Raw genomic sequence first — 23,492 nt, 5'->3', positions numbered from 1 at the left:
CCTCAGTGTGAAAGCACTCGAGATATCACACTGAGACTGTAGGGAAGCCGTTTTACAGGCACTTTACAGGCGTTATTTTTAGCCCAAAAGCGCCTAAAAAAAACGCCCCAGTGTGAAAGGGGTCTAACTGTTAGATTTTATGAGATGAAGGGGGAAAAGAAAAAAAAAAAAAAAATCGGCCTAATATATCGGCCCAAAAAAATCGGCATCACATATCGGCCATCGGCCACCGCGATTTCTAAATATCGGCATCGGCCAGAGAAAAACCCATATCGGTCGACCTCTAGTTGCTAGGTGGCAAAAAGACCAGGGGCTTCAGCCCAAAGTCCAAGGCCGGCACGAGGGGGAGGGGGCATTAGAGGTGCAGGGTTTTTTGGCTTTGCAGTGGGGTTGTGTGGCGGGGATAAGCTCACTTGCTGGTTGCTGCCTGGCTTACCAATGCCCATCAATGCTGACCACTAAACTCACCTGCCTGACACACTGACCTACCTACCTCACACACGCTGACCTACCTACCTGACACTCACTGACCTACCTGACATGCACTGACCTACCTGACATACACACACTGACCTACCTGACACGCACTGACCTACCTGACACGCACTGACCTACCTACCTGACACCCACTGACCTACCTGACACACACTGACCTACCTGATAACATACACTGACCTACATACACTGACGGTAGTGACACACACTGACCTACCTGACCAGGAGACTTCATGTGTCCTGCAGCAGCAGCTCAGCCGTGGTGTGCGCTGCGCCCATCATCGTGGCAGGCAGCCAGAGGAGGAGAGGAGAGCTGAGCGCCGAGCAGGGATCTCACAGTGGCGTGGTGGCCGCATTGTAATTCCCGCCTTCTGGAGCCTGCAGCGCCTATGATGGACGTCACACGTCCCGCCATTGGACCAGTGGGACGTCCATCATAGGTGCTGCAGGCTCCAGAAGGCGGGACCTGCTATGTGACTCGGCCGCACTCGGCGGCACTCGGGATCAGATCGGTCCTTGCTTGGCGGCGCTAGGGGCTACTAATACACTTATGCATCCCTGAGACCCAAGGCTTTTCGGGGACCCATTTGGGGCTCCAGCCCCCCCAGCCCCCCTCCTGACGCCACCGTGTGTGCGACTTACGTATGCGCTTGCTTCTGTGCACAAGCACAGAGGGATGGGGGCACTTTAATTTTTTTTTTCCTTATTTATTTGACTTTTTATTTTTTCACTGCCCCTTTAATTTTTTTAATCACTTTTGTTCCTATTACAAGGAATGCAAACATCCCTTGTAATAGAAATAAGGATGACAGCAAAAAAAAAAAAAAATGTTTGATCTTTTGCTTTAAAAACAAAAAAAATTGTTTACTTTCAGCCTGGACATTAAATTACATCATGACTTCACTCTGGCCCTCCAAGACCATAGAGGCGATCGAAAAGGATCTATTCTTTAATCGCCTCTGGGACTAGCCGGCCGCATCATCGGATCGTTTCTCAGGTGAACTGGCATAGACAATAAGCCCGAGAAACACTGGCGAACAGCGGGGGCGGGGGGGGGGGGTGGCGGTCCCCTCCTGGCACTCCTGAAAACGTTTTAGCGGCTCATGAGCCACTCGGAACGCTTTCATGAGAAAGCCGGCTGTAAAAAAAACATACTCGGGTTAATATTTTCAGCCATAATCCCAGTAAACCGCTTCAAAGCCGCGACGTATATATACATTTGGCGGTCTTGAAGTGGTTAACAAAGAAAAATATCGCACTCTTTACAATCACGCCTTATTCATGTCATCAGTTTTTGGCAGCTCCTATATTTGTTAGCATTAGTGATGGGCCGAACACCCCTTGGTTCGTTCGCACCAGAACTCTCGAACATGGAAAAATTTTGGTCCCGAGCCATGAACCCTAAGGCCCCTTTCACACGGGCAGACCGTATGTCCGTTTTTCATCCATTTGTTTTCGGATGAAAAATGGACATACATGTATCCCTATGGGATAGGGGATGTCAGCGGATGAACATCCGCTGACATCCAATGACATCAGTCTCCGCTATGCTCCGAAACTGATGACGGAGGAAAACCCTATTTTTCCATCTGGCTGCGGATCGGATGAAAACGAACAGACGCTCCGTTTTCATCCGATCCCCGCATAGAGGAAAGCGGAGATCTGACCGGTCTGTTTCTGCACAGTGTGCAGAGACGGACTAGTCATCCACCGGCTCAGCGGGGATCAACAGAGCGATCCCCGCTGAGCAAGCGGATGTCCAAAAACGGATCCTCCCGGGATCCGCCCGTGTGAAAGGGGCCTTATAAAGATTATGGAACCTGAACGTGAAAAATCAAAAGTCCCCATTTTGAAGGCTTATATGCACGTTATTGGCAACAAAAGGAGTATGGGAGCCCGGCTACTGCACTGGGGAACATGTACCAATGCAAAAGAAAAACGTTTAAAAAAAATCGTTTTTACATGAGCAGTGATTTTAATGATGCTGAAAAAGAAACAATAAAAAGGAAAAAATCCTTTAACCACTTGCTTACTGAGCACATATTCCCAGTGGTGTATTTAGGTTTTGTGCTGCCCTTGCACTGACTAAACTCGTGCACCCCATAATTTAAATATGACCCACCCATTCCTGTCAAGGCCACACCCCTTTCTGTTTAAGACCCACCCGGTCATCTGTAAACCACACCCCTTCCTCTTTAGGCTCCACCTTTTCCTCACAGAGCTCCACCTCTTCCTCTCTGTACATAAAAAGTGGTTACCAAGTACCTACTCCTACACCTACTAAGCTCCCTGATTGCAGGGACTGATGTGAATGTAGAAAAGATACCACATATAGAACCACAGAGATATAGTGTCTGAAAAAATAACTAATGAATTAGAACAAAATAGAAATTTATTGTATGTATAAATACACAGTAATTGACTACATAAAATATAAAACCAATAACCTCCACCATTAACTATCCAATGACAACGTTGTCAAATGACCAGACAAATACAGAGAAACTAACAGACTGACAAACATATAGGGGAACGTCTTCACTGCATGTGCATAAATATATGGGCCATAGAAATGGAGCCACGCTTTTTTGCCACCCCCCGCAAAGTGCCGCCCTAGGCCTGGGCCTTGTCGGCTTAGGCCAAGAGACAGCACTGCATATACCACTTCCTGCCCAGGCCAATTTTCAGCTTTCAGTGCTGTCACTCTTTAAATGACAATTGCGTGGTCATGCAACACTGTACCCAAATTACATTTTTATAATTTTCTTCACACAAATAGAGCTTTCTTTCTTTTGGTAGTATTAATTCACCACTGGGGTTTTAATTTTTTGTTAAACAAACAAAAAAGACCAACATTTTGAAAAAAAAACAAAACTGTTTTTATAGTTTGTTATAAAATTTTGCAAACAAGTAATTTTTCTCCTTCATTGATATGCGCTGATGAGGCGGAACTGATAGGCTGCACTGATGTGGCTGCACAGATAGGATTGCACTGATAGGCAACACTGATAGGTGGCACTCATGGGCAATGATTGGCAGCACTGGTAGGTGGCACTGGTGGGCACTGGTAGGTGGCACTGCTTGGCAGTACTGATGGGCACTGGTAGTTGGCACTGGTGGACACTGGTAGGTGTCACAGTGTGGGACAGATGTACCGTTTACACAAGCCAGTAAGTATTTTTTTCCCCTCATGCTGTCAGCATGAGGAAAAAAAAAGCAGATTACCAGCTTCTGTTTACAACATGTGACCAGCTGTCATTGGCTGACAGCTGATCACATGGTAAAGGGCCGAGATCGGTGATCAGCCAAATCCGATGGACTCTGTAAACACAGAGCGCGGCGCCCCCTGTGGGCAGCGCAAGCACAGCAGGACGTACATTTTTTAGCTATAGCGTGGGCGTGAAGAGGTTAAATATAGTGCCTGGGGAATCTCCTTAGTCTGCCTTTAAAGTGGTGCATCTGTACCGTGTATAGAACCTGCTGCAGTAAAACTGGAATTTCTAAATAAATTTAAAAAATACATTTAAATTGATTATCGCGGCTGCAAGTTATTGCCAGCAATAGAAAAAAAATGAAAAAAATGGGGTGGGGTCCCCCCAGGGCTTACCGCCCCACTCCTTAACAACCTATTAACTGTGCGCTCCGCAAGCGAACATTCCACTAGTTTTATGTTGCCCTCTTTTACCTTTTTAATAAATAAAACAAATTACCAAAAAATTTCGTTTTATATATAACTCAGATAGGTACATTATCTATATCAGGGATCGCAAACTTGTCATCTGCCTGACTTTTTCTGTTCATCAGCTATTCTTATTGTGAGTGTATTTTATGTGTGACCCAAGACAATTCCTCTTCTTCCAATGGAAAGTGAAAAGGTTAGACAGCCCTTCTATAGACATTCCTAGGAGCAGTGTTGCTAACCTACCATATTGAAATTTACTGACAAGACACCCAAACTTTGATGGCACAGCCAAGTTTTTACTGGCATTTCCAAAAGTTACAAAATTACAGTTTTAGTGCAATTTTCAGTATTTAGGCTTCAAACAAGTACAATATGCAATTAGCAATGTGATTTTAAAAACGTAGCCACGCTCTTGAGCATCTGTGGAGTAAGACTAAGTCACAGCAAGATTTCAGCCAATATAAATCTGCCCTCCAAAAATACCATTCCTGCCTCCACACCGCCAAACAGACCTACTTTATCACTCTCATTAACACCCTCTTACGCAGTCCCCGTCAACTCTTTTCTACCTTTACCACTCTACTTCGTCCTCCATTACCTCCACCCACTAACTTACTCACTGCCCAGGAGATTGCTAATTACTTCAAAAATAAGATTGAGACAATTTGTCCCGAGATCTCCACTACAGATATCTCCCTCACTTTACACTCCTTGTCCACCTGCACAATCAATACTTCCCTCTTTTAACCCAGCTACTATAGAGGAAGTCACTAAACTTTTTTCTAATGCCCACTAACCTCCTCTATCCTACACTCTTTAACTCATATCTTCAAACTCTCCCTCTCTACTGGCATCTTCCCCAACCCTCTAAAACATGCGCTAGTCACTCCCATACCAAAAAAGGCCTCACTGGACCCCACCAATCTTAACAACCTAAGACCCATCTCTTTACTCCCTTTTGCCTCCAAACTCCTCGAACGTTTAGTCTACAACCGACAAAGCGACCACCTCATTGAGAATAACCTTCTTGATCCTCTTCAGTCCACAGAAACTGCCCTCCTAAAACTCACAAACGACTTACTAACAGCCAAAACCAACGGTCATTCTTCCATACTCTTATTCTTGGACCTTTCCACTGCCTTTGATGCAGCTGACCACCCCCTCCTCAAAAAACTCAATTTGCTTGGTCTCCATGGCTGCGCTCTCCGTCGGTTCGAATCTTACCTATCTCCCCGCACCTTCAGTGTCACGTACAACTTCACTTCCTCCTCTCCAACTCCTCTTACCGTTGGGGTCCCCCAAGGTTCTGTCCATGGACCTCTACTATTCTCGATCTACACATCCTCCCTGGCTCAGCTGATAGCCTTCCATGGCTTCCACTACCATTAATATACCGACGACACCCAAATCTATCTCTCTGCCCCTCAGCTCACCCCATCAGTCTCCTCACGCATCACCGATTTACTAAAGTCATATCAGCCTGGATATCAAACCACTTCCTCAATCTGAATCTAAAACTGAGCTCTTAATATTGACTTCCATTTGTACCCCTTCCCCTGACTTCTCTGCCAAGATCAATGGTGCATCTTTAGTCTGTCCCCACATGCCAGGGTGCTAGGGGTAACCTTAGACTATGAACTGTCCTTTCAGGCCCACATCCAATTCCCATCCAAATCATGCCGCCTTAGCCTCTGCAACATTTCCAGAATACGCCCCTTTTTAACTAATGACACCACCAAGCTTCTAATTCACTCCCTGGTTATCTCTCGCCTCAAGTGCAACTCCCTACTCATTGGATTACCTTTACATAGACTACCCCCCCTTTAATCCATAATGAATGCTGCTGCAAGACTCATCCACCTTATCAACCATTCAGTGTCCTCCACCCCTCTCTGCCAATCCCTCCACTGGCTTCCACTCACCCAACGAATAAAATGCAAAGTACTAACAATAATTTACAAAGCCATCCATAACTCTGCCCCCAGCTACATCACCAAGCTAGTCACAAAATACCAACCAAGCCGCACTCTTCAGTCCTCCCAAGACCTCCTGCTCTCTAGCTCCCTTGTCACCTCCTCCCATGCTCACCTCCAGGATTTCTCCAGAGCTTCTCCCATCCTTTGGAACTCCCTACCCCAATCTGTCCAACTGTCCCCTAATCTATCCATCTTTAGACGATCCCTGAAAACCCTTCTCTTTAAAGAAGCCTATCCTGCTTCTAACTAATACACTGTTTTTCTTCCTCCATCAGCTCATTCTCTACAGCGATTACATTTTGTATCAATTGACCCTCCCTTTTTATAATCGTAAGCTCTAATGAGCAGGGCCCTCTGATTCCTCTTGTACCAAATTGTAATGTAACTGTAATGTCTGCTTTCATTTTGTTAAGCACTGCGCAAACTGTTGGCGCTATATAAATCCTGTATAATAATAATAATTTAAGGTAGATATTAAGGCAAAAAACATATTTCTTATTTTATTTTCAATGTAGTAAGTAGCTCAGGGACAGGACTGGAGGAGGGCTAGAAATTAGAATGGATAGGTGAAATTGACTCTCACAGTGACACTGACAGCAGTGTGCAGCAGCACAGATGACGATGACACCTCACGACATGACACGTCCCCTACTGAGTCACAGAGACAGTCTCTCTCCACTCCGGGTGGTCCCTCCAGTCCAAACAGCACTGACAGTACCTCTCTCGGCTTGCCTTGCTCCCGTCCCGCAGACCCACACGAGGCTCAGGCTTCCTTGCACCATGACATCACACAACAAGCTCAGGCACTACCTCTGCCAGACCTGCCACCCGAACCCACTGTAGCAGGCACTTGGATGGTCTTTGCCGGCCCGAGTGTCACAGCCATATTATTAACTGGCAACATTTTCCTGTCACTGGTATTTACTGGAAGGAGAAAAAATCCAATTTTTTTACTGGCTGCCATTAAAAATACTGACGGTTGGCAACAGTGCCTAGGAGCCATAGACATTACTAGGAGCCATAGACAATCCTAGGAGCCATAGACAATCCTAGGAGCCATAGACATTACTAGGAACCATAGACATTACTAGGAGCCATAGACAATCCTAGGAGCCATAGACAATCCTAGGAGCCATAGACAATCCTAGGAGCCATAGACAATCCTAGGAGCCATAAACCATCCTAGGAGCCATAGACCATCCTAGGAGCCATAGACAATACTAGAAGCCATAGACATTCCTAGGAGCCAGTAGATAATACTAGGAGCCACAGACATTCCTAGGAGCCAGTAGACTTCCCTAGAAGCCATATACATTCCTAGGAGCCACAGACATTCCTAGGTACCAGTAGACATTCCTAGGAGCCACAGACATTCCTTGGAGCCAGTAGACATTCCTAGGAGCCACAGACAATTGTAGGAGACATAGACAATACTGGGAGCCACAGACAATACTAGGAGCCATAGAAATACCTAGAAGCCAGAGACATTCCTACGAGCCAGTAGACAATTCCTAGAAGCCACTAGACATTCCTAGGAGCCATAGATAATACTAGGAGCCACAGACATTCCTAGGAGCCAGTAGACATTCCTAGGAGCCACAGACAATACTAGGAGCCAGTAGACAAAACTAGGAGCCACAGACAATACTAGAAGCCACAGACAATCCTAAGATCCATGGACATTCCTAGGAGCCATAGACATTCCTAGGTGCCAGTAGACATTCCTAGGTGCCAGTAGACATTCCTAGGAGCCAGTAGACATTCCTAGGAGCCAGTAGACATTCCTAGGAACCAGTAGACATTCCTAGGAACCGGTAGACATTCCTAGGAACCGGTAGACACTCCTAGGAGTCATAGACAATTGTAGGAGACATAGACAATACTGGGAGGCACAGACAATACTAGGAGCCATAGAAATACCTAGAAGCCAGAGACATTCCTACGAGCCAGTAGACATTCCTACGAGCCATAGACAATTCCTAGAAGCCACTAGACATTCCTAGGAGCCATAGACAATACTAGGAGCCACAGACAATACTAGGAGCCAGTAGATAAAACTAGGAGCCACAGACAATACTAGGAGCTATAGACATTCCTAAGAGCCGTGGACATTTCTAGGAGCCATAGACATTCCTAGGAGCCATAGACATTCCTAGGAACCAGTAGACATTCCTAGGAACTGGTAGACATTCCTAGAAGTCATAGACAATACTAGGAGCCACAGACGTTCCTAGGAGCCAGTAGACATTCATAGGAGCGAGTAGACAATACTAGGAGCCACAGACATTCCTAAGAGCCAGTAGACAATACTAGGAGCCATAGACATTCCTAGGAGCCAGTAGACAATACTAGGAGCCATAGACATTCCTAGGAGCCACAAACATTCCTAGGAGCAGGTAGACATTCACATGAGAAGGTAGACATTCCTAGGAGCCAGTAGACATTATTAGGAGCCACAGACATTCCTATGAGAAGGTAGATATTCCTAGGAGCCATGGACATTCCTAGGAGAAGGTAGACATTCCTAGGAGCCAGTAGACAATACTAGGAACAATAGACATTCCTTGGAGCCAAAGACAATACTAGAAGCCATAGACAATACTAGGCACCCACGCTCCAACCTGTGGAGAAGAATATGACAGAACTCAGCGGTACGGATTTGGATAAAGAGGCGGGGTGTACAAGTGACTGTTACGCAATGGAAGGGTGTGGCTAAGCGGCACAACTACCGCTCCTCCAATCATACATCTCGGGGCTCCCATGTAGGGGGGACTCCCTATAAAAAGGGCGCGATGGGGAGCGACGGATCAGTAGCGAGTCTCGTGAAGGGTGTGAGGGAAGTTTTCTTTAGGTAGCAGCCTCGGAATAGGTAACGGGAAGCATCTTAGTGTGTATTATGGAAGACACCATCGTTATATCAGACGAGGAGGACGAGCCACGGGGGGCATGGCTTCTGTCACAAAGTCCGGACTATGTGAGTAGTACATGGGAGTGGGGTCGTGTGCTCCTGTCATACGCTGATAGTGTGTATAGGCTGCGGAGGGAAGGTCGGCCGAGCGGGGTGTAGTGTGAGGAGGTAGGAAGTTAGCAGCACTCTGAGAGATGTGAGGGAAGTGCTTGTCGTGTTTACTAATAACACGAGTTGTATGTTCCTTAGAGGATATGAGTACACCCAATACAGACCTGACCAGAGGCTCCTCAGTACCTCACCTCTCACTAATCGTCCTCTTCTGCCTGCTTTCACTTTCGTTTCTGTGCTCTCAATCTGTCTGTCCTGTCTAATCTACAACCCTTATTTTTTTTTCTGTGCCAAGTTGATATCGAAACTGAAGAGGTTACTAAAGTTACGAAAACTCTCCTGACAGAATAAAAATTTGGAAATGTTATGTCTTGCAACATATTATTTGTATTGTATTTTCAAACGTGATTAACCACTTGCCACCCAGGCCAATTCGGACATTTTAATTATTATAATAATCCCAAACATTATGTGTGGGGTTTTTTTTTTTTTTTTTGATCACTTTTTTTATTCCTATTACAAGGAATGTAAACATCCCTCATAATAGGAATATGACATGACAGATCCTCTTTATAGTGAGATATAGGGGCAATAAGACCCCAGAAAGCGTGTGTGTGGGGAGGCTTATAACCCCTCTAAGATTTATTTTTGCCATCTGCCATTGTAGTATTATTTCCCTCCTGGTCTGGGGACAACCCAAAATTCCAGATTTTTCTTTTTTTCACTTTGGTTACCCCCCCCCCCCCCCCTTCCATCAGTGAGACCAGATCTGCCGGCCCCGGATGTTTACCATAGAGATTTTTGGCAGACCAGATGGTCGCCGGAGTCTGATTGTTCAGTGGCTGGGCGCGATGTTATGACTTCACGCCTGGCCTCTGCATTCAAACGGCGCTGCCTCGGCTGGGAAGCCGAAATTTTTTTTTTTTTTTTTTTTTTTTTTTCAGCCTAGAGGTGAGATGTGGGGTCTTATTGACCCCATATCTCACTGTAAGAGGAATGATCATGCCATATTCCCATTACAAGGGATGTTTACATTCCTTCCTTGTAATAGAAATAAAAGTTTCAAACTAAAAAAGTAAAATTAACAATAAAAAAAAATGCAAAACGCCCCTGTCCCCGTGTGCTCGCACGCAAAAGCGAACACATACGTAAGTCCCGCCCACATATGAAAACTGTGCTCAAACCACACATGTGAGGTATCGCTGCAAACGTTAGAGCGAGAGCAATAATTCTAGCCCTAGACCTCTAACTCAAAACACGTAACCAGTAAAAGCTTTTTAAAGAGTAGTTCCACCCAGGGGGTCCATTAAAAAAAAAAAAGTCAGCAGCTACAAATACTGCAGCTGCTGACTTTTAAGTGGACACTTACCTGTCCCTGGGTCCAGCGATGCGGGGGATCGAAGCCCCGCTCGTCCGCCCCCCCCCGGCGCCGCCATTTCAACTGTGGGCGCCGGGCTGTGGCTTCACAGCCTGGCACCCACTGCGCATGCGTGAGCGGCGCCGCGATTGGCCGCTCAATCACCTGGGACCTGTAATGGGTCCCAGATGATTGACAGGAGGGAGGGAGCAGAGCCGAGCCCTTCCTGTGCCGAAGGGGAAGTGATGTCACCAGCCTAGGCAAAGGAAGAGGCAGACTACGAGGGACCACCTAGCAACAGGCATTTAGCGGTAAGTAAAAAAAGTTTGTTTGTTTTTTTTGGGTGGAACCCCACTTTAAGTGCCAAAGTTTGGTGCCATTCCACGAGCATGTGTAATTTTGAAGCATGACATTGGGTATCTATTTACTTGATGTAACTTCATCTTTCACATTGTGCAAAAAAATTGGGCTAACTTTTCTTTTTTGAAATGTGACCACCTACCTGGAAGAGTCAGATCGTGTGTTTGTGTGGTTAGATAGCGTGTGATTTGGTGCAAAAGTGCCGTCCTGTAGCTGTAAGGCTGCTTTAGGGTGCACCATAAGTAGTTAACCACTTGCTGACCGGCTCACACCGATATAAGTCGGTAAAGTGGCACAGGTGCACATAATTACGTACCCGTGCATCGCCGGGGGCGTGCACCGGTTGGATTCGTAGCAGAACTGATCAGTCCAATGATTTCTGGCCTGGACCTGCTGATTAGTTTTGGCGAATGAAAATTCTTCCCCTGTGTGAAGTGATGTCAGTTCCCCTTGTGGAACTCTTTTCTGTTCGAGAGAGAACATCTTAACGCGAGTTGCACAACACTACACTAACATCAGTACACGTAGGTACACTTGTCACTTCCCCGATCGCCCCTCGGTTAACTCCTTCACTCCCTGTCACTGTTACCAATTGCAGTTTTCAGATTATTCACTGATCACTGCATTGGTGTCACTTGTGACTCTAATCAGTGTTAGGGCAATTAGTAGTAAGCCCCGTTAGGTCTAGGATACCCCCCTAATAAAGGTTTAACCCCTTGATTCCCCCCAGTTAACCCTTTCACCCCCTGTCTCGGTGTCACTAATAGATCTATTTTCTGATTGCTGTATTAGTGTCACGGGTGACGCTAGTTAGTCAGTTGATTTGTTTCACCGTCGGGTTTTTCTAGCCTCAGGTACCCCCATATATTACCTAATAAAGGTTTTTAACCCCCTGATTGCCCCCTAGTTAACCCTTCCACCCCCCTGTCACCAGTGATCACTGTATTAGTGTCACATTACCTAATAAAGATTTAACCCCCTGGTCACCTGGCGGGTGACATCAGTTAGGTTTTAGCATCAGTCAGGGTCTGCATTGCCCCAGGCAGCGTCAGATTAGTGCCAGTAGGGCTAACACCCACGCACCATACACCTCCCTTAGTAGTATAGTGATTGACAGCAGTGGCTCCCACTGCTGTCAATCAAATGTAAGGTGTACAGAATTACTGAAGCGCTGCCATGTGTACTGAATAAAATGTGTTTAAGACACCCAGAACATCTGCACCATTTAAAAGTGATTTTGTGAAATGGTGCGCTTATTCCAAAAATGCTGTGACAATTAATCATATATGCAACATGAAACAAACGCAAATGACAAACCAACCGTGATATGTGACTGATATTCTAAATAGATATATTATATTAAATAGTCCTTGTTTAGACTTAATATCACCATAAAGTGCTTCTTCACGATAAATCATAAACTTCAGTGATACATGACACCACCTCCACCAATGGGTGAATTGCCTGCTCACCTTGATGATCTATCCCTTGAAGTCACGTGAGCTGTGATGCAGTGCATCGGAGTCGTGTGAGTTGGTGACATCACTTCCGTTGTCGCAGTTACCAGGTAGTAGCAGTGAGGAGAGCCTTCGTTAATCACGCTTGACAATAATTTAGTGACCCTGCTATATACAAGATCTTTTTTGTAAGTGGGCTACTGTTACTTTTAAATCCACTTGTTTTATGCAATTTTGCACAATGAAAGCTTTTCTTTTGCGCTGAGTCACTCCAGAGAAGAGCCGTTGCTTTCTACCTAAAAGTTTTAAAGAGACCAAACGCAAAACTTGGTTTTTAAAAATAAAGTGCCTATACTGTTTAGAATCCAGAAATACACTGTCTCACCTTAGGCCCCTTTCACACATGCGGACCGTATGTCAGTATTTCATCCATCTGTTTTCAGATGAAATACAGACATACATGCATCCCTATGGGATAGCAGATGTACATCCGCTAACACCCGATATCATCCGCCCCCCCTATTGTCCGATTCTGCAGACGGAAGAAAATCCTATTTTTTCTATCCTTCTGCAGAGCGGATGAACACGGACAGGCGGTCCGTGTTCATCCGATTCCCCCATAGGGGAGAGCGGAGATCTGACAGTGTGCGGGTCCCGCCCTGTCATCCGCCGGCTGAGCTGGGGAAAACGGAGCGATGTTCACAGGTCGGATCAACACGGATCCGTCCCGTGTGAAAGGGGCCTTGCTCTGCACATGCTCAGTTGCTCTCCATTTTTAGGCACTGCTGAGTTTGTAGAGACTGATCTGCTGACAGCCTTAAAGTGGAATTAAACCCTCTAATCCTTTACAGCCAATGAAGCTGCTTCTGCCATGATGCGGCACATGTGATCAGTTATGACACCAGCCATTTGATGGTTTGACCATTTGGTTGAGGACACAATCAAATCAAACTCTAATATTTTATTTTTTTTTAAACTGGTAAATCAACAGGTTTAGTTCCGCTTTATCATTTACAGCTGGGGCTTTGGGCTTCAGCAAAATGACAGCCTCCAGCAAGAAGAAACGGGAACAATGCTGGAGGCAAGTTACAGCACGCTATTTTGGTAGCATAATTGTGGAATGTATGTTCCTTGCTAAAAAAAAAAAAGTTCTTTATCAAGTTCTGGGTTAAGTTCTGCTTTAAGCTGCCCATAGGTTTAGTTTCATTTTTATTCGTATCTATTTACTTGGCATAACATCATCTTTCACAATATAAAGAAGAAAAATTAGGCTAACTTTACTGTTTTATTAATTTAAAGTGTATTTTTTCCAAAAGTGCGTTTTGTAAGACTGCTGGCAAATATGGTGTGACAAAATATTGCAACGACTGCCATTGTATTCTCTAGGGTGTTGAAACCCTCAAACATTATATATCTCTATTCTCTAATCTCGTGCATAGCCAGCTTTAATTGAGCAAAGATTGATACCCAAGTGCCTAGTTTTTTTTTTTTTTTTTTGTGGTGGTTTTGCTGCGTTCCATGGAGCCACCATTGAGTGCAGGCTCCTCAGTGGGAGAGATTCTGAGTTGACAGTATGAGGTTTCCTGAGCCAACATGCACAGGTAAGAATATGAGGCATGCATGTTGGGTCATCCCTCATACCTTTAAACCTGAACACATATTAATTACACAGGTTCTGTGGCTGATTAAGGTGGTAATAAAACTCACTTGGTGCCTTGTGTGCAATAAATTGGCCTCAGAACCTGTGTAATTCACATGTCCGGGTTTAAAGGGATGAGGTGGCAACCCTACATGCATGATGTATTCTTAGTGGCCATGGTGGCACTTAGAAATATGGGACATGCAGCCCAAGGAGGGGATCAGGTTAATGGTCTATTGAGTGGTTGGTGTGTGCTATCCAGCCAGAAGTTTTATAGGTTGCAAGTGTAAATATAGCACTAGTGTTTTGCCTTTTTGCTTTAAGCAAACCTTTTGTCTTCTGCTTGATTGTTCCATGCACATGTATTCGCACTAATAAAAGGCTTGGCCTCACAAGGCCTTGTAGTGCTTAGGGCACGTTGGTGAGGTGATGTGAAGGAACATTCCCTCATTTTCCCAAATTATATTAACCAGGGCTATTCTGCCATTTTCCTAAATAAACTAGCAACTAGTGGCTGTAGTGTGCATATTGCATGTTGAGGATTTCTGACATTGAATGTTCCAATTACATTTTAACAGTGCTGTGTGATTTATTTTTAGGTGTTTTTTTTTTTTTTTTTTTTTTTTTTTTTTTTCTTCATATGGCAAAGACTAAAACTGGCCATTCATGTAGCATTTCCATCCAGGTTTGGATCGCTAATATGAGCAGCAGAACTGAGACCTGTTAACAGTTATCACTGGAAACTATTTTATGAATTTTAATAGTTGATGGCAAAGAATTGCAATCAAAATTAACACAACAGGAACCCAATTGAGCAGCCTGATGTAATCAGATTTAACACCATGTGTGGGTGTTTGACTCAGTTATCTAGCAGCTGATCAAAAATATATATATATTTAAGTCTAATCAAATTGTATTAAAATGATTGTATAGCTTTCAAGGTGATTGTGTGTATGTATTTTTGCACACATTCTTGCTTTGTGAAAGCTGTAACGTGTTTATTACAACATATAATTCAGCGGGGTGCAGCTCACTCTCTAGAGAGCTCAATAAGCATTGTGCACCTGTGACAGGTAAATTATTCAACTGGGGGAGGGGGAGTTGTTGGTTATATTAATGGGGGGGAAAAAAAACTACCTTCGTCTAAGAATAATATGCAGAATACTTGTTGTTAACTGAATCAGATGTTCATCCTTCAGTTAGAAAAAGAAAAGTAGCCGTACCACGAAGTGCTTGCCTAAAGCCATATTTATAAATTGTTTTGTGGGGTTTTTCTTTTTCATTCCTCCTTGAGCCTGTTCACTCTTGTGCTTGTATGAGATCTAAAACTATGAACAGCAGTAAATATTTCTGTTTGGTTTTGTGGAGAATGCAAACCTAAACCCTGTGCATTTCTGGCTGTGCTGGTGTTTTTTTTTTTTTTTTTTTTTTTTTTTATATATCCCTCTAGACCGATCATTAGCCGTGTTGTCTGAGCCTACTCTGGGGGTTCCATAAAGGTGTATTGATGTGACTGCATGTGCAGCTGTCTAATACACAAGGTAAACATAACCTTGTTTTAGTTGGCATGACAATGTGTGGGGCACCCCCCCCCCCCCCCCCCACTCGAGCGTTTAGGGTTGCTTGTACAAAAATGTCTGAACAAATGTGCCACAAACTATAAAATGATTAATAAAACTATGGGGTTAACTAAAATTGGTGTGCAAAATCGGGTGCAGCTCTGCACAGAAATCAACTTCCTTTTTTTTTTTTTTTTTTTTTTTTTTTGTGGTTGTAAAGGCAGAGTTTTTATCTTGATGCATTAAGATAAAAATACTTCTGCACAGCCCACTCTCTATCCAGCGATGTCTGTGATTGCCTTGGCCTGTCAATCAGACTCAGTCAGCCAATGGGGGGGGGGCAGGGCTGAACCGTGGCTCCATGTCTGCTATCTTTGAACACTGGAAAAGTCAACCTGATTGCAAATAACCAATGGTAATGGATTTTGCAGGTGAAAATTATAAATACCTCTAAGTGGGATTTTTAAGGCAATTTAAAAATGAAAAACTATTTGTTCAAAAAGTTTTATTGGTACAAATTTCAACGTGGTTAAGATTCCCAAATGGGAAACCAAGACAAAAAATAAAAGTATCCTAATATTGTACAATGATCATCAAAAAGTGGTATCGCCCCACTACACATAAATATGCCATCCATACAAGTTACAGATGAGTAGTGGGAATATCCAACATGTTTTGAAATGTGTATAAATTATATTCTTCAGGGACTAATACCACTTCTAAAAGTATAGCATATAAATGTAATTTAGAAATCAGATAAATGAATATCATATAAAACATTGAAACTTTCAAAGTGTCAAACTTGCATATGTTGAGGGAATGCTCTGTCCAATAATATTGATATGTAAGTTTGATACTTTAGATTTTTCAATGTTTTATGATATTCGTTTATCTATTTTGTAAATTACATTTATACGCTATACTTTCAGAAGTGTTATTAGTCTCTGAAGAATATACTGTATTTATTGGCGTATAACACACTTTTTTTACCATAAAAATTGGGTGCAAATAGCATGTGCGTGTTATACGCCAATACTTCAATTTTAGCTGCCTCAGAGGGAACAGGGAGCGGGGTGGGATGAGCGCCGTCAGATTACATTCAGTGAGAATCTCCTGTTTACTTGGCGGCCTCTGTAATAGGAAGCCCCGTCTCCTGGGCCGCTATTGGACCACTGTTCTGTTTGATCAGGCTGCATTGATGGCAATGGTGAGGCTGCTGCATTGATGGCAATGGTCAGGCTGCAGATGGGCATTGATCAGGCTGCATTGATGGCAATGGTCAGGCTGCAGATGGGCACTGACTCTTATTTTGCTTCAAAGTTTCTTATTTAAAATGTAGGTTTTTTTTCCTGAAACTTCCCTCTTAAAATGAATGTGCGTGTTATACGCCGATAAATACGGTAATTTATACACCTTTCAAAACGTGTTGGATATTTCCATTACTCTAACTTGTATGGATGGTATATTTTCAGTGTATGGGGCAATACCACTTTTTTGATCATTGTGCAATATTCTGGTACATGTGTGTGGGGTGTGTTTTTTTTCTTTTAATTTAGTTATCAGAACATAAAATAACAAAGACATTAAGAAAAATATAACAGGATTCACACTATTACAGTTACATAGTATAGCGAATGCATTTTTGATAAATGCATTAGGTCAGTATAATAATCGGTTATAATCCTTCAAATTCATATCTTTAATTCAGTTTCTAGCTAGTAAACCTATTCACCCCTAGGGGAGCAAACTGAACAGGTCTATTCTGACTTGAATAAACAAAAGAGAACAGGATGTCGTCTAGTAAATCAATGTATTCTAGCGAGTCAAACCAATCAGGAAATGAAAGCAGCATAAGTCTCTACAAGGAATAAGTGATACCAACAGGCTACCTAGTGGTAGTTATGACTGAGTGTACAAGTCTTTTAGTACTGTAGATGCTTTAGGATGTATGATCCATACATACCAGTGCTTCTTAAAGTGAATTACGTTAGAATTTTTAAGTGCTAACAGTAATACATAGTACGCCTGGGTGTTGACTCTAAGAATGACATCACACAGGTTAGGGGCGATCCCCTGCAGATTTTAAAGTGAAGTCCACCCTAATACTTAAATTTCTACCCTGCAATGATTTAATGTGAGCTATGTTCAGGCTTATGTCTCCAAATGAGAATCTTTTTTTTTTTTTTACCCTTTTTTTGCAGAATCCAGTGCAGTCACATGACTTGAATCTACTCCCTGCTGAGGCTAAAATCAGCCAGTGGGGGTGGATACTGAAAGCTAGTGACATCACATCATCATGGGGGGGTGCACCTGTCACTGTAGCTGGAAGTGCTCTGGAGTCTCAGCTCGGTCTACAATGATCATAGTACAGGCAACCACACTAGGGCTCTGTTTCCACGTGTGACTTCTCAGAGGTCTTTGGGCATAAAGTCGCATGACAAGTCACATCGCATTGATTTCAATAGCACCCGTTCCCATCCGTGACTTTGAAAAGGTACCTGCAATGCTTTGATGCGACTTTGAACCAGAGTGTAAAGTTGCATCAGTCGCACTCTAGCCTTAGGCTACATTTCTACTAGTGCAACTCCAAAGCTGTGCAGCTTTGAGCCAACTTTACACTCTGGATCAGAGTAGTGTAGGCACCTTTTCAAAGTCGCATTGATGTGAATGTTTGCCATTGAAATCAATGGGCTGTGACTTGTCATGCGACTTTGTGTCCAAAGTTGCATGAAAAGTTGTACTAGTGGAAACAGAGCCCTAAACTCCTTACTCGCATGTAGCTCTCTCAGCTGGGCGTGTGCCACACCATGCACAGTGCCCATCAGTGTCATGCAGAAACAATGTGGTTGTACACTATAGAAAATCTGCAGCATGTTGCCTTGTCATCTATATAATATTTTGTAACAAACAGAACATGCCCCCAAAGGAGAAACTGCTATCCAAAATGAGGCTATGAAGACAGGAGAAGATTTGAGAAGAACAGGAGGGGTGGGGGTGGGCAGATCTAGGCATGTATGTCTAAAAAGGAGAGATGGGGTGGGGGCATGTAGAAGACTAGGACCTCATTTTCAGGAAGTGAGGCCCCCATGCAGAATTCAGAAATAAGGAGGTAAGGTTCTCCCTGAAGAACAGGAAGAAGCTGATTGTCTGGCTTTGATTAGACTTTCTAAGCTTGGCAATTGGCTATACAGAAAATGAATAATGGTAAAGCTATATTACATATAAGAGAAAAATGTTCCTTTTTGACTGGACTTCCACTTTAAGTTTGCCCAAAAGTGAAGGGTCTATCATTCTTATCAAAGGTGTATTTTAAATGCTGGAGACAGAATATCAACCAAAAATCCTGAAACAATTGATACAAATGTTATAAATTGAGTTGCAGTTCAGTGAGTAAAATAAGTAATTGACCCCCTACCAACCAACAATAATTCTGGCTGTTACAGTGTGTTCTCATGTGGTACACAGATTAGTCCTGTCAATTTTAAGAAGGTGCTCCTAATGACCACTCCCCTTATGTGTATAAAAGACACCTGTCCACAGAATATTTCTTTCATTCAAACCTCGCCATCATGGGCAACACCAAAGAGCTGTCAAAGGATGTCCAGGACAAGATTGTAGACCTGCACAAAGCTGGAATGGGCTACAAGACCATCAGCAAGAAGCTTGGTAAGGAGACCCCTGTTGAAACAATTATTCGCAAATGGGGGGGAATACTGAATTAGGCCTCATGCACACAGATGTTTTTACAGCTGCTTTTTTGAGCTTTTTAAGCTGGGAAAAAAAAAAAAAAGGCCTGTCTGTTAGTCTATGGCTTCACGCCCACCTAGGCGTTTTTAAGCTGTAAAAAACCCAGGACCAGTGGGTTCTGAGATACGTTTTTTCAGCTGTAAAAACACTCTAACGCTGATAAATGCTCAAACGTCATTCACCAACGTTAACGTTTTTGATCCATTGGAAAAAAAATGCTTAAATGCTCTTGCAAAAAGTTGAAAAAAGTTAAAAAAAAAAAAAATCACTGCAAAGATACTGGCGTTTTCATAACGTTAACAGCATGTGTGCATGAGGCCTAACTAGGGCCGAAACAACTGATTATGAAAATCGATTAATCGGGTAGTAACATAATGGGGTTAAAAAATATATAAAATTAGCCCTTTTATAGTACAAAAAGGGCAAATTAGCGCTTAGTAGCGATTATTTGCTCTTTTTGTACTATAGAGACCTAATTTTAGAGTGTGTGGAGTTTTTATTTATTTATTTTTTACCCTGATTGTTACTAAATGTCTTAGGCCTGGATCACACCTATAAATTTTTTTTTTTTTTTTTTTTTTTTTCTTAACACCAGTGCTTTTTTGGTTCAATAGACTTCAATGGAGAAGCTGAAGAAAAGCATGTAATGTGTTTTTGCAGCAATTTGTGTTTAATCTGCCTGACAAAATCGGGAGCGCAAAAATCAAAACGCTCTGCAGAAACAGATCAAAAGCAAACTGCATAGGTGTGTACCGAGCCTTATACTGGCCACACAAATCAATTTTCAGACCAGAATATTCATACGAAAAATCTTTACATTTGCTGAATGAGAATTTTTTTTTTTTTTTTTTTGAAAAGGACACTTGCTGTTAACATTCTGTTTTAACATTAATGTAATTTATGAATGCAAACTGCATACTGTGTAAATTCCTTTGACCAAGAAGTTTTCTATTTCTAAATGTTCCCATCACTGTGGTTGAAAACTAACATCAATTTGACCCCACTAACTATTAGAAAATCAAACAAACGTTCTTAAAATGACTTTTTAACCACTTCAGCCCCGGAAGGATTTACCCCCTTCCTGACCAGAGCACTTTTTACAATTTGGCACTGCGTCGCTTTAACTGCTAATTGCGCGGTCATGCAATGCTGTAACCAAACGAAATGTGCGTCCTTTTCTTCCCACAAATAGAGCTTTCTTTTGATGGTATTTGATCACCTCTGCCGTTTTTATTTTTTGCGCTATAAATGGAAAAAGACCGAAAATTTTGAGAAAAATTGATATTTTCTACTTTTTGTTGTAAAAAAATCCAATACACTCAATTTTAGTCATACATTTAGGCCAAAATGTATTCGGCCACATGTCTTTGGTAAAAAAAATGTCAATAAGTGTATATTTATTGGTTTGCGCAAAAGTTATAGCGCCAACAAACTAGGGTACATTTTCTGGAATTTACACAGCCTTTAATTTATGACTGCCTATGTCGTTTCTTGAGGTGCTAAAATGACAGGGCAGTACAAAACCCCCACAAATGACCCCATTTTGGAAAGTAGACACCCCAAGGAAATTGCTGAGAGGCATGTTGAACCCACTGAATATTTATTTTTTTTGTCCCAAGTGATTGAATAATGACAAAAAAAAAAAAATTACAAAAAGTTGTCACTAAATGATATATTGCTCACACAGGCCATGGGCATATGTGGAATTGCACCCCAAAATACATTTAGCTGCTTCTCCTGAGTACGGGGATACCACATGTGTGGGACTTTTTAGGAGCCTAGCCGCGTACGGGGCCCCGAAAACCAATCACCGCCTTCAGGATTTTCTAAGGGCGTGAATTTTTGATTTCACTCCTCACTACCTATCAGTTTTGAATGCCATGGAATGCCCAGGTGGCACAACACCCCAAGCTATTTGCTGAGAGGCATGGTGAGTATTTTGCAGCTCATTTGTTTTTGAAAATAAAGACAAGAGAAAATTATTTTTTTTCAATTTTCAAAACTTTGTGACAAAAAGTGAGGTCTGCAAAATACTCACTATACCTCTCAGCAAATAGCTTGGGATGTCTACTTTCCAAAATGGGGTCATTTGGGGGGGGGGGGGGGGGTTGCCACCTGGGCATTCCATGGCCTCCGAAACTGTGCTAGGCAGTGAAGAGTGAAATCAAAAATTTACGCCCTTAGAAAGCCTGAAGGCGGTGCTTGGATTTCAGGGTCCCGTGCGCGGCTAGGCTCCCAAAAAGTCCCACACATGTGGTATCCCCATACTCAGGAAAAGCAACAGAATGTATTTTGGGGTGTAATTTCACATATTCCCATGGCATGTTTGAGCAATATATCATTTAGTGACAACTTTGTGCAAAAAAAAAAAAAAAAAAAAAAAAAATTTTCTCTTTCCCGCAACTTGTGTCAATATATAAAATATTCCATGGACTCGACATGCCTCTCAGCAAATAGCTTGGGGTGTCCTACTTTCCAAAATGGGGTCATTTGGGGGGGGGGTTTGAACTGTCCTGGCATTTTTATGCACAACATTTAGAAGCTTATGTCACACATCACCCACTCTTCTAACCACTTGAAGACAAAGCCCTTTCTGACACTTTTTGATTACATGAAAAAATTATTTTTTTTTTTTGCAAGAAAATTACTTTGAACCCCCACACATTATATATATTTTTTTTTTTATAGCAAATGCCCTACAGATTAAAATGGTGGGGGTTTCATTTTTTTTTTTCACACAGTATTTGCGCAGCGATTTTTCAAACGCATTTTTTGGGGAAAAAACACACTTTTTTTAAATTTTAATGCACTAAAACACACTATATTGCCCAAATGTTTGATGAAATAAAAAAAGATGATCTTAGGCCGAGTACATGGATACCAAACATGACATGCTTTAAAATTGTGCACAAACGTGCAGTGGCGACAAACTAAATACATTTTTAAAAGCCTTTACAGGTTACCACTTTAGATTTACAGAGGAGGTCTACTGCTAAAATTATTGCCCTCGATCTGACCTTCGCGGTGATACCTCACATGCATGGTGCAATTGCTGTTTACATTTGACGCCAGACCGACGCTTGCGTTCGCCTTAGCGCGAGAGCAGGGGGGACAGGGGTGCTTTTTTTTTTTTTTTTTTTTTTTTTTTTAAACTGTTCCTTTCATATTATTTTAAATCATTTTTATTATCTCAGGGAATGTAAATATCCCCTATCATAGCAGTAGGTGGTGACAGGTACTCTTTTTCAAAAAAAAAAAAAAAATTGGGGTCTATTAGACCCTAGATTTCTCCTCTGCCCTCAAAGCATTTGACCACACCAAGATCGGTGTGATAAAATGCTTTCCCAATTTCCCAATGGCGCTGTTTACATCCGGCAAAATCTAAGTCATAAAATGCTCGTAGCTTCTGGTTTCTTAGGCCATAGATATGTTTGGAGCCACTCTGGTCTCTGATCAGCTCTATGGTCAGCTGGCTGAATCAACGGCTGCATTCTCTGGTTCCCTGTTGAGACAGGAAAGCCAGAGAAAAACACGGAAGATGGGGGGGGGGGGCATTCCCCATTCCCCATTCCCCATTCCCTCATTCCCTCCCACTGCTTGTAAAAGCAGTCTAGAGGCTAATTAGCCGCTAGGATTGCTTTTACATGAAAGCCGACCGCTGGCTGAAAAGAATGATACCAAGATGATACCTAAACCTGCAGGCATCATTCTGGTATAACCACTCAAAGTCGTGAATGGCATACCTGAAGACAAAAAAATAGTTAACAATAAAGCACAGTAAACGGTAAAGTATAAAAAATTGCAGACCTGAAAAACAAACATGATAAAACATAATAACAATAAAACATTGCAGAATAGAATACAGTAAAAAAGAGCAGAACAATAGAGAGAACAATAAAACGACAACTATTTTTTTTATTTTATATTTTTGTATGTTTTTTTTACTTTTTTTTTTTTTTTTTTTTTTTTTTTTTTGTAACTAACTTTTATAACTGTAACCGGTTCCAGGTTCGGGTCTCAAAATGTGATGGCATCTTGGGAGACCCTGTGAATGTGTGCCTAGTCTGTGGAATGCTGTACCCTACACTAATACTCAACTAGTGTATGGTAGCATTCAAAACATTCACCAATGCAAAGACCAGGATTGTCAGGACAGGAGGGACAATCAGGGGGCTAAACCTTTATTCGGTAATAAACGGCG

At 42.6% G+C, this 23,492-nt stretch overlaps 1 protein-coding gene across 4 annotated transcripts in view; it reads left to right on the top strand.

Annotated features, from left to right (window-relative positions):
- The first annotated feature begins 8,994 nt into the window (after nt 1-8,994).
- Nucleotides 8,995-23,492, top strand: part of SIMC1 (SUMO interacting motifs containing 1) — a 138,611-nt gene continuing 124,113 nt past the window's right edge. For 3 of the 4 annotated variants that reach the window (XM_073620540.1, XM_073620537.1, XM_073620539.1), the window contains exon 1: nt 8,995-9,127. In XM_073620540.1, coding sequence (XP_073476641.1) covers nt 9,050-9,127 — 78 coding nt within the window. In that variant the 5' untranslated portion in view covers nt 8,995-9,049. Of the gene's footprint in view, nt 9,128-15,435; nt 15,527-23,492 lie in introns of all 4 variants that reach the window. The other variant, XM_073620538.1, reaches the window with a different exon arrangement.

The sequence above is a fragment of the Aquarana catesbeiana genome, linkage group LG03, assembly GCF_042186555.1.
Source record: "Aquarana catesbeiana isolate 2022-GZ linkage group LG03, ASM4218655v1, whole genome shotgun sequence".
NCBI classification, from domain to species: domain Eukaryota; kingdom Metazoa; phylum Chordata; class Amphibia; order Anura; family Ranidae; genus Aquarana; species Aquarana catesbeiana.
The sequence above is the reverse complement of the archived record's forward strand: the minus strand, read 5'-3'. Positions and strand labels throughout refer to the sequence as shown.